The following is an 11,868-nucleotide window of genomic DNA, read 5'->3' as shown; positions in this document are numbered from 1 at the left end:
TTTGTTTGTTTCTCCATGTTATGTATGTCATCAGGATGCTTTTATTCACAAATTAAACAATTCGGGATTGCCCAAATTAGGTCCCTCCATAAATTGTAGCTTTCGTTTCAATGCAATTTCTCACATGACACGAAGTCGAGATGTAACTTTTTTGGAGCACTATGGACACAATTCGGCAAAAGATCAGAATCTGTACTGTACCAGCTCAACCAAGTCGCCATTACACAATCATATGCCTTGTACATGCATGTTCTCTCAACATACAGCTCTGATTTAAGTGTCATCCAAGTTCTGTTGTACCAACTGAGTCATTACTGGAATTCTAAGAAAGGCTCTGCACAGGTCTAACAAACCACTCTGTGGTGAAAAGTTGATTCTGTTTGGAAAGGGAAGAGCAAATGCAACATGCAACCCCCCCCTCCTTTCCCCCAAAAAAAGAATACTTTTCACCCTGTGAAGGATCAATCGGTTGGGCTGTGAAAATGGTGATGTCAGTCCAGTAAACCTCTGCTGTCTGTTGCCTCGCATTGTGATGGGAGTCTGAGGCGTTGGTGCTGGACTGAATCTTGTGGACCAGGTGTAGCTCACAGTAGCATTTGCACAACCAAGCATTTGCAAAATCACTTCTTTAGAGGTAGTTTCTGTCATTCATCATCCCCCAGACACAAGTGTACACAACTTACCATGTGTCTCATTGGTCATGGTGGGGGGGATTAGCCTAGAGCTTCATTTTAGTAAGAGTCGGGAGATATGAGGTAATTGAGAAGGCTCTCTTTCTTGTTTGAGACTGACGGGGTTCAACGTCTGTATGTAGCTCCTCTTAAACTACACGTACGGATGTTGTATCCATGCCGTGCAGAAGAACAATTTGAGTGTTGCCTGTGCTATAGTCACTGCAACTTGGAGGATAGTGTAGAAATATCAACACACCCACCTGTTTCTCTAAAAGAGACTTGAGCTTGACTGAGGATGCATGCTTGCATATTTGAGCGGATCAGCTCTTGTGTGTTTCATGTTAGATTTCCCCCCCCCCCTTTAAGATGGCTGCAGTCTGCTGCTGCTCTAAGCTAGAGATGGCAAGAGGTGAGACTGTGAGATGCTTCTGGTGCCGTAGGCGTTTCAAGTCTCTGCCAAGTACATCCTTAACCTGGTGTCATAAATGGACCACTTGCCCCCCTGTTTCCGAAGTTCTTTATCCAGAGGTGTTTGTTTGCCATATGATAGTCATAAAGGACACAAAGGTTTGGTATCCACCATGCACTGTAAGTGAATGCACGTGTCTCAGACAGGGGCAATTCAAGTAGGTCTCGCAACTTAGCTCTTGCTATTTCCCTTTCTATATGAAGAGGCAGAGAAATGTCCTCTATACACACACATCCACCTGCTGTTCAGTCAGTGTTTACTTCTGTGGCTTCGCACTCTGACCCTACCCTGTCCACCCTGTTTGGCACCCCATCAAACCACAAACTGGCTCAGGAGAGGAAACTCTTTGGTGGGAGGCTGCAGCCAGCCGCTGCACTGACTTAGGGTCCAGAAAGGGGAGGGATTCATTTAATTGGTTGCAGCCAGCTGCTGCACTGACTTAAGGCGTCCTCATGCTTCCCATCTGAAACAGTTTGTGCATATATTATGATGACATTTTGTGTTCGGCAAGGGTTTGTTCGGCTGTTTGTGCACACCACAGTTTTTCATGAGGCAAGCCGAAGTCCCGTAACCGAAGTCTACGCCCCTTTGTCGCTGATTGGTCAACCGTAAGGATTCTTCAATAAAGTGTTTGTCATTAAACGAGAGACTAATTGTTTTCATGCATGTTTTTTCACTTGCGAAATACTGCAACAAACATCTTAGTTAGATGTAAAATTGCATGACTAAGACCACCTCAGCAAAAACATCAAAGTGAATTACAGATTTCTTGCGATATCTTAAATGAATTCAGGCCATTTTGAGGAAGTGTATACTGGCTAATGTCTTTTAAGCAAATATCTTTTAAGGGAGTATGCGAGGCACAGACGTTCATCTCACCTAACCAAGTTTTGCTAGGAGAAAACGGAACATAGTATGCAGACGCCGTTGGGGTCCAGATAGAGAAGGGATTCATTTAGTTGGTTCTTTTTAGATTGAGTTATTTCTCTTTCCAGAATGAATTATTGCTGCACCTACATTTTGAAGGAGGTTAGAGCTTTGTTAGTGAGCTTGCAATGTCAAGGGGCACAAGTGCATTTATTTGCTACTGCTCTCAATGTACACCTCAGGATATCCCACTTACCCTGCCCTCTTTTTCCTCCTCTTACACCCTCCCAGATTTCGGTTCACTCTTTGACCTGGAGCACGACCTACCTGATGAGCTCATCAACTCGTCGGAGCTGGGCCTGGTCAACGGAGGGGACCTCAGCCAGCTGCACACCAGCCTGGGAGGAGGAATGGGAGGAGGCCAGGACGCTGCTGCCAAACACAAACAGCTCTCGGAGCTTCTCCGGGCTGGAGCGCTGCCACCCTCGGGTCAACAGGGAGCCACCAACAGCCCCGGTGGCTCCATGGGACTCCTGGGCAGCATGAATGCCTCCCCTGGGCCCCAGAGTATGGGTCCCCAGGGGCAGCACCCCTCACCCCAGCAGGCTGGCATGATGCAGCAGGCGGGTATGGTGGGTGGACTGAACAGGGCCATGATGGGGGCCCAGAAGGGCAATGGACAGCAGCAAGGGCCCACGCCCCAGGGCATGATGGGAGGCCAGGTGATGAATGGCTCGCCCCGAATGGGTTACCAGGTCAACCCGGGCATGGGAAGTAACAGTAACCTGCTGGCAGAAACCCTGCAGCAGCAGGGGGGGCAGCAAATGGGGACAGGGGGGCAGCAATTGGGGGCAGGGGGGCAGGCTGGGATGAGGCCACAGCAACCTGGAGCACTGAACAAGGTAAGACCTGCTAATTGTTTTGTAGATGGACTTGTGTTCATAAATATCTATAGGAGCAGGATCCTCTTTTACACATATTGACGTTACTGCACTTTAGCTCTGTGCTGGTCTTGGTGTTCAGTGCATCTGGCTATGCTAGCTGTCTTGACACCAGACAACAGTGAGATGCTATGTTTAATATGTCATTAGATGGTTTCAAGATTGCTCTGAATGAACATTAATTGACCAGAATGGAGAAGAGTATTTAGTGTGTGAACCGTGAAGTGCCTTTTTCGGAACTGATCAAGTATGTCTGACGGCAGCAGAGCAGATTCATCAACCTTTACCCTGTTATTGTGTATCCCAGCTATCATGTTGTCATAGGCTAATTTTAAATACGCACTTCACATTGCTATGAAAATAATTGGATCAGTATGTTGGTGCTTTTCAGTTTAAATGCTTGTTTGTTGGTGCTGTATATATGACAATCCAATCAGTTGTCAGAGCTGTTTTCACGAGGGCCGGGGATTGCTGGGTGCAGTGGATGCTGTCATGTTCAGGCTGATGTTGCTTTGCTTAACACCTCCAGAGCTGTAGACTGGCTGAGGCTAAAAGCACAAACCATCAGTGCATGTTCTCTTTTAGTGTTTGGGCAGCTAAGAACATAGATGTTCATTGTCAGATGGGGAGTGTCTACATGCGTTTCCATAAGGTGTCTAAAGTCTAAAACAGTGGGGAGTAAGAAGGGTGCAGACTTACAGCCGTAAAGTTCCATCCAGAACGATCCTGATGGGACCCAGCTGAGCAGTGACCAGCTTATTTATCTGTTGGCCGTATCTGTCTTTTGTTGGAAGTAGTTGATTACATTCCTTTAGGCTGATGATATTTTGTAAGGATAAGGGTTAACAGATGATGGAAAGCTGCTGGAGCAAGAGCTGATTTGGTCTTTCTCCCCCTTAGCAAGCAGCTGTTCTCTCATTGTCACCCCTAGATCACTATTGTCTTCAACAGAGCTTGGTGTTTGTGTGAAAAGGCTAGGACAATTCAAGCTATTTGTTGAATTATGTTTTTGTAAGTATGTCAGCGTTAATGCTTTCTTAACAACCTCTGTGAATAAGACTGACTACTGCTCAAAGCAGTGTAATGCCTAATGGTCCAGAGATTGAACTCTATCTGTCAACAACTTATCTCAGGTTGCTAGTGATTTTTAAGGTAATGAAGCTTCATTAGTGTCGTTTAATCTGCTCTATTTTTGTCCAGTAAAGAAAACCAGGAACATGAGTGTAAACTAGATCTCACTCACATAACATTCCCTTAATTTCTCCCCATCTCTTCCTCTGCCCCCGTCTCTCTCTCAGATTAATATGATGGCTAATGCGGGCCCCTATGGTGGTCCGTACGGTCAGTTAGCAGGCCAGGTTCTGGGTGGTGCTGGGCTGGGCCCACAGCACCAGAACAAGGCTGGTCTGGCCAACAGCCTGGCCCAGTTCAACCTGGACAAGAAGACACCGCCTATACAGGGCATGGCTGGGATGGTGAGGGCATGCTCCTTCAGTCTTCTATCTTTTTCTGTTCCTCTTATTTTAGTGAAAAATATAGGGCCCGAGACAATACTAGTATTGCAATACGTGTCGTGGCAAGGAAACAAAACATGAAGTGGATTTAACTTCTTTAGGCTAACAGCCCTAGTGTTGGAAACAAGTGTCATTATGTTGTCATCCAGAGTCACAGTTATTTGTTTCCCAAGCTATAACACACTATTTTACATACAGCAGGTTTTTAAAGAACTAAAGAGTTTGGTCTGCTTTGTGTTTTCATTTTTGCCATGGAAAAAACATTGTGATATTGGTGTTGTCAGTCCTACTAAAATACTAGATTAAAGACCCTCTGGACTTAAGTGGTAATCAACTCACAACCCACTGCCCTTAGTTCGGCCCATCCCACCTTGTCAACTTGATCTCTCTTTTTAAAGGCCCTCCCTTGTCTTTAATCCTCCATACAGCCCCTCTATCCCAGCCATCTTCCTTCTACATCCCCCTATCCCCTCTGGTTAACGCACTCTCTTTTCACTCTGTGTCATCAGGCCTCACAGCAGACCTCTGCAGTAGGGCCAGTGTCGGTGGTTGGAGCCGGGGCCCAGGCTGGCCTTGGTACTGTGGCAACAGGTCCGGGGGCAGCGCCTCCCACTGCCGACCCGGAGAAGCGCAAGCTGATACAGCAGCAGCTGGTGCTCCTGCTCCACGCCCACAAGTGCCAGCGGCGGGAGCAGGCCAACGGGGAGGTGCGCCAGTGCAGCCTGCCCCACTGCCGCACCATGAAGAACGTCCTCAACCACATGACCCACTGCCAGGCTGGCAAGTCCTGCCAGGGTGAGTTGGTAGTCCTTTTCAATACTGTTATTCTTGGTTTGTTAATATTCTGAAGTGGCTTCCACTCTCTCCTTAGAGGAAGCTACTTTAGACTATTGAGATGCATCCTTCATCTTGGTTTGAGCTTCATTTCATTCATGTTTCTGTAGGTTGCTTTTCAACAATCAGGCCAATCATGCTCTGGGGGTTCCTTTGTTTTTACAGTTAGATTTCCCGCCTTATTGCTGACATTAGGTCTCTACTGGGACACGGTCATTGTGTTGCGCTGTCAGTTGTCTCACTTTCTCTCCTTCTTTCTCTCTCTTCCCCCTCAGTGGCACACTGTGCCTCGTCACGACAGATCATCTCTCACTGGAAGAACTGTACTCGGCACGACTGTCCTGTCTGCCTGCCGCTAAAGAACGCTGGAGACAAAAGGAACCAGCAGTGTGAGTGTGGTTTGTATTGAGCTATGTGTCCGTCCTCTGCATTGTGATGTACTACGTGTGTTTGAACCAAGATGGCTACCTGTTCAGCATCTGTTCCCGTCATCGATCATGGCAAGTTGATTATCTCTCATTCTCACTTCTTTTCCCTCTCCCTCCATCTCCACAGCTTTACTAAGCAGTGCTGGGGTTGGCCTGGGCAACTCATTAGGGGCAGTGCCAGGGGGTCAGCCCAGCACCCCTAACCTCACCCCACCCAGCCAGATCGACCCCAGCTCCATTGAGAGGGCCTACGCCGCCCTGGGCCTCACCTACCAGGGCAACCAGATGCCTCAGCAACCGCCGCAGTCCAACCTGCCCAACCAGCCTGGCATGCGGTCGTTAAACGCCATGGGTGAGTGGGCATTGGCTCGTCAACAACAGTGTTGGTGAAGAGGAGGAAAAATGAACAACGACCAGGGGCAGTGTAGCAGACTTCTTAGTTTAGTCATTGATTGAGCAGGAGAACATTTTTAAAGTGAATGGTTGTGATTCCAAGGAAAGGAACTGCTTTGAACCTTATCTGCCCCTGTAGGAGGGAACCCCATGGGGATGAATGGAGGGGTGGGGGTGCAGCCCCCCAATCAATCCAACCTGCTACCAGACGCCATGCTTCACAACAATATGAATGTGCAAAGGTACAACAACACACTCATACCCTCCCCCTGAAATCAAATGTTATTTGTCACATGTGCCGAATACAGCAGGTGTAGGTAGACCTTAACATGAAATGCTTACTTACAAGCACTTAACCAATAATGCAGTTCAAGAAATAGAATTAAGAAAATATTTACTAAATTAACTTAAGTAAAATAATAAATAATAATTGAATCAATCAAAAAGTAACTAGACATATACATACAGTGCCTTGCGAAAGTATTCGGTCCCCTTGAACTTTGCGACCTTTTGCCACATTTCAGGCTTCAAACATAAAGATATAAAACTGTATTTTTTTTGTGAATAATCAACAACAAGTGGGACACAATCATGAAGTGGAACGACATTTATTGGATATTTCAAACTTTTTTAACAAATCAAAAACTGAAAAATTGGGCGTGCAAAATTATTCAGCCCCCTTAAGTTAATACTTTGTAGCGCCACTTTTTGCTGCGATTACAGCTGTAAGTCGCTTGGGGTATGTCTCTATCAGTTTTGCACATCGAGAGACTGAATTTTTTTCCCATTCCTCCTTGCAAAACAGCTCGAGCTCAGTGAGGTTGGATGGAGAGCATTTGTGAACAGCAGTTTTCAGTTCTTTCCACAGATTCTCGATTGGATTCAGGTCTGGACTTTGACTTGGCCATTCTAACACCTGGATATGGTTATTTTTGAACCATTCCATTGTAGATTTTGCTTTATGTTTTGGATCATTGTCTTGTTGGAAGACAAATCTCCGTCCCAGTCTCAGGTCTTTTGCAGACTCCATCAGGTTTTCTTCCAGAATGGTCCTGTATTTGGCTCCATCCATCTTCCCATCAATTTTAACCATCTTCCCTGTCCCTGCTGAAGAAAAGCAGGCCCAAACCATGATGCTGCCACCACCATGTTTGACAGTGGGGATGGTGTGTTCAGCTGTGTTGCTTTTACGCCAAACATAACGTTTTGCATTGTTGCCAAAAAGTTCAATTTTGGTTTCATCTGACCAGAGCACCTTCTTCCACATGTTTGGTGTGTCTCCCAGGTGGCTTGTGGCAAACTTTAAACAACACTTTTTATGGATATCTTTAAGAAATGGCTTTCTTCTTGCCACTCTTCCATAAAGGCCAGATTTGTGCAATATACGACTGATTGTTGTCCTATGGACAGAGTCTCCCACCTCAGCTGTAGATCTCTGCAGTTCATCCAGAGTGATCATGGGCCTCTTGGCTGCATCTCTGATCAGTCTTCTCCTTGTATGAGCTGAAAGTTTAGAGGGACGGCCAGGTCTTGGTAGATTTGCAGTGGTCTGATACTCCTTCCATTTCAATATTATCACTTGCACAGTGCTCCTTGGGATGTTTAAAGCTTGGGAAATCTTTTTGTATCCAAATCCGGCTTTAAACTTCTTCACAACAGTATATCGGACCTGCCTGGTGTGTTCCTTGTTCTTCATGATGCTCTCTGCACTTTTAACGGACCTCTGAGACTATCACAGTGCAGGTGCATTTATACGGAGACTTGATTACACACAGGTGGATTGTATTTATCATCATTAGTCATTTAGGTCAACATTGGATCATTCAGAGATCCTCACTGAACTTCTGGAGAGAGTTTGCTGCACTGAAAGTAAAGGGGCTGAATAATTTTGCACGCCCAATATTTCAGTTTTTGATTTGTTAAAAAAGTTTGAAATATCCAATAAATGTCGTTCCACTTCATGATTGTGTCCCACTTGTTGTTGATTCTTCACAAAAAAATACAGTTTTATATCTTTATGTTTGAAGCCTGAAATGTGGCAAAAGGTCGCAAAGTTCAAGGGGGCCGAATACTTTCGCAAGGCACTGTAACAATAATGAGGCTGTATACAGGGGGTACCGGTACTGAGTCAATGTGCAGGGGTACAGGTTAATCGAGGTAAGAACTCGCTATCTCTGGAATTCAATACTGATTTTTATGGTCCTGCCAGCTCTAAAGACTAAAAACATTATTTTACACAGCAACACACTCACAAGTTCACAAAGTTACTTCATTGACTACCTTGAGCAAAATTATGACTTCCAGCTTGTCGTTTCCTTCCCTCTCTCGTCGTCTCTCAGTTTGATGAACGACGGCAGCGGGGTGGGCAGCCTGGGCTCCATGCCCATGGCGACCCCTCCCTCAGCCGCGGGCATGAGGAAGAACTGGCACGAGGACATCACTCAGGACCTGCGCAACCACCTCGTCCACAAGCTGTGAGTCTGCCCTGACTGCACCAGAGTCACAGAGGGGGACACGTAGGCCATTGCAGTTTAAACTAAAAAGTGTTTTATCTGCTGTTGCTATTAGATGGGTACTCTGTATATGTGACTCTGGACTGCACCCACACCACACAATTATGGTTCATTGCAGGCTGTCAGTGTCTTTTGGCTTATCTCTCTGTATCTCTTTATCCGTCTGCTGGGTGAGCAGTGTGCAGGCCATCTTCCCCACCCCGGACCCGGCTGCGCTGAAGGACCGGCGGATGGAGAACCTGGTGGCTTACGCTCGTAAAGTAGAGGGGGACATGTACGAGTCGGCCAACAGCAGGGTGAGAACTGACTCCTCAATGTTGTGGGTGAAGACTGGTATTACAGTAGTATACCAGAAAGTTTAAATCACCGTATTCAATAACTGACCACAACAAGTAATGGCGGACTAGAGGGTGTATATACATTTACTGAATTTCCTAAATCGCTACCAGGCGGAGTACTACCACCTCCTGGCTGAGAAGATCTATAAAATCCAGAAGGAACTGGAGGAGAAGCGGCGGACGCGGTTACAGAAGCAGGGCATGATGCCCACGCAACCCGGCATGCCCCCCTCAGGCCTGCCACAGGGACCCCTTGGCATGGGCCAGTCACCTCTGGCCCCCGGACAGCCGTCCAGTGAGTAGACACTTTAAACACACACACACATTTGACAACATACAGTTGAAGTCAGAAGTTTACATACAGTGCCTTGCGAAAGTATTCGGCCCCCTTGAACTTTGCGACCTTTTGCCACATTTCAGGCTTCAAACATAAAGATATAAAACTGTATTTTTTTGTGAAGAATCAACAACAAGTGGGACACAATCATGAAGTGGAATGACATTTATTGGATATTTCAAACTTTTTTAACAAATCAAAAACTGAAAAATTGGGCGTGCAAAATTATTCAGCCCCCTTAAGTTAATACTTTGTAGCGCCACCTTTTGCTGCGATTACAGCTGTAAGTCACTTGGGGTATGTCTCTATCAGTTTTGCACATCGAGAGACTTGACATTTTTTCCCATTCGTCCTTGCAAAACAGCTCGAGCTCAGTGAGGTTGGATGGAGAGCATTTGTGAACAGCAGTTTTCAGTTCTTTCCACAGATTCTCGATTGGATTCAGGTCTGGACTTTGACTTGGCCATTCTAACACCTGGATATGGTTATTTTTGAACCATTCCATTGTAGATTTTGCTTTATGTTTTGAATCATTGTCTTGTTGGAAGACAAATCTCCGTCCCAGTCTCAGGTCTTTTGCAGACTGCATCAGGTTTTCTTCCAGAATGGTCCTGTATTTGGCTCCATCCATCTTCCCATCAATTTTAACCATCTTCCCGGTCCCTGCTGAAGAAAAGCAGGCCCAAACCATGATACTGCCACCACCATGTTTGACAGTGGGGATGGTGTGTTCAGCTGTGTTGCTTTTACGCCAAACATAACGTTTTGCATTGTTGCCAAAAAGTTCAATTTTGGTTTCATCTGACCAGAGCACCTTCTTCCACATGTTTGGTGTGTCTCCCAGGTGGCTTGTGGCAAACTTTAAACAACACTTTTTATGGATATCTTTAAGAAATGGCTTTCTTCTTGCCACTCTTCCATAAAGGCCAGATTTGTGCAATATACAACTGATTGTTGTCCTATGGACAGAGTCTCCCACCTCAGCTGTAGATCTCTGCAGTTCATCCAGAGTGATCATGGGCCTCTTGGCTGCATCTCTGATCAGTCTTCTCCTTGTATGAGCTGAAACTTTAGAGGGACGGCCAGGTCTTGCTAGATTTGCAGTGGTCTGATACTCCTTCCATTTCAATACTTCTTCACAACAGTATCTCGGACCTGCCTGGTGTGTTCCTTGTTCTTCATGATGCTCTCTGCGCTTTTAACGGACCTCTGAGACTATCACAGTGCAGGTGCATTTATACGGAGACGTGATTACACACCGGTGGATTGTATTTATCATCATTAGTCATTTAGGTCAACATTGGATCATTCAGAGATCCTCACTGAACTTCTGGAGAGAGTTTGCTGCACTGAAAGTAAAGGGGCTGAAGCCCAATTTTTCAGTTTGATTTGTTAAAAAAGTTTGAAATATCCAATAAATGTCGTTCCACTTCATGATTGTGTCCCACTTGTTGTTGATTCTTCACAAAAAAATACAGTTTTATATCTTTGTTTGAAGCCTGAAATGTGGCAAAAGGTCGCAAAGTTCAAGGGGGGCGAATACTTTCGCAAGGCACTGTATACCTTAGCCAAATACATTTAACCTCAGTTTTTGACAATTCCTGACATATAATCCTAGTAAAAAGTCAGTGTCTTAGGTCAGTTAGGATCACCACTTTATTTTAAGAATGTGAAATGTCAGAATAATAGTAGAAAATTATTTATTTCAGCTTTTATTTCTTTCATCACATTCCCAGTGAGTCAGAAGTTTACATACTCAATTAGTATTTGGTAGCATTGCCTTTAAATTGTTTAACTTGGGTCAAACGTTTCAGGTAGCCTTCCACAAGTTTCCGGTTTGTAGGCCTCCTAGCTCGCACACGCTTTTTCAGTTCTGCCCACAAATGTTCTATAGGATTGAGCTCAGGGCTTTGTGATGGCCACTCCAATACCTTGATTTTGTTGTCCTTACGCCATTTTGTCACAACTTTGGAAGTTTGCTTGGGGTCATTGTCCATTTGGAAGACCCATTTGCGACCAAGCTTTAACTTCCTTACTGATTTCTTGAGATGTTGCTTCAATGTATCTACATAATTTTCCGTCCTCATGATGCCATCTATTTTGTGAAGTGCACCAGTCCCTCCTGCAGAAAAGCACCCCCACAACACAATGCTGCCACCTGCAAGCCTCCCCCTTTTTCCTCCAAACATAACGATGGTCATTATGGCCAAACAGTTCTATTTTTGTTTCATCAGACCAGAGGACATTTCTCCAAAAAGTACGATCTTTGTCCCCATGTGCAGTTGCAAACCGTAGTCTGGCTTTTTCTTAATGGTGGTTTTAGCGCAGTGGCTTCTTCCTTGCTGAGTGGCCTTTCAGGTTATGTCAATATAGGACTCGTTTTACAGTGGATATAGATACTTTTGTACCTGTTTCCTCCAGCATCTTCACAAGGTCCTTTGCTGATGGTCTGGGATTAATTTGCACTTTCCGCACTAAAGTGAGTTCATCTCTAGGAGACAGAACGCGTCTCCTTCCTGAGCAGTATGACGGCTGCATGGTCCTATGGTGTTTATACTTG

The 11,868-nt window shown here is 45.4% G+C and overlaps 1 protein-coding gene across 7 annotated transcripts in view; it reads left to right on the top strand.

Moving 5' to 3' along the window:
* The window catches only part of LOC110538375 (histone acetyltransferase p300), a 36,160-nt gene that overhangs the window by 3,306 nt on the left and 20,986 nt on the right, over positions 1-11,868 (top strand). For 6 of the 7 annotated variants that reach the window (XM_036938442.1, XM_021625150.2, XM_036938441.1 and 3 more), the window contains exons 2-10: positions 2,302-2,912; positions 4,250-4,426; positions 4,975-5,260; positions 5,575-5,688; positions 5,855-6,079; positions 6,260-6,362; positions 8,460-8,594; positions 8,803-8,929; positions 9,083-9,266. In XM_036938442.1, coding sequence (XP_036794337.1) covers positions 2,302-2,912; positions 4,250-4,426; positions 4,975-5,260; positions 5,575-5,688; positions 5,855-6,079; positions 6,260-6,362; positions 8,460-8,594; positions 8,803-8,929; positions 9,083-9,266 — 1,962 coding nt within the window. The remainder of the gene's footprint in view (positions 1-2,301; positions 2,913-4,249; positions 4,427-4,974; positions 5,261-5,574; positions 5,689-5,854; positions 6,080-6,259; positions 6,363-8,459; positions 8,595-8,802; positions 8,930-9,082; positions 9,267-11,868) is intronic. The other variant, XM_036938439.1, reaches the window with a different exon arrangement.

This window comes from Oncorhynchus mykiss, chromosome 12, assembly GCF_013265735.2.
Source record: "Oncorhynchus mykiss isolate Arlee chromosome 12, USDA_OmykA_1.1, whole genome shotgun sequence".
In the NCBI taxonomy this organism is placed as follows: domain Eukaryota; kingdom Metazoa; phylum Chordata; class Actinopteri; order Salmoniformes; family Salmonidae; genus Oncorhynchus; species Oncorhynchus mykiss.
Note: the sequence above shows the minus strand (reverse complement) of the source record. Positions and strands in the feature narration are given on the sequence as shown.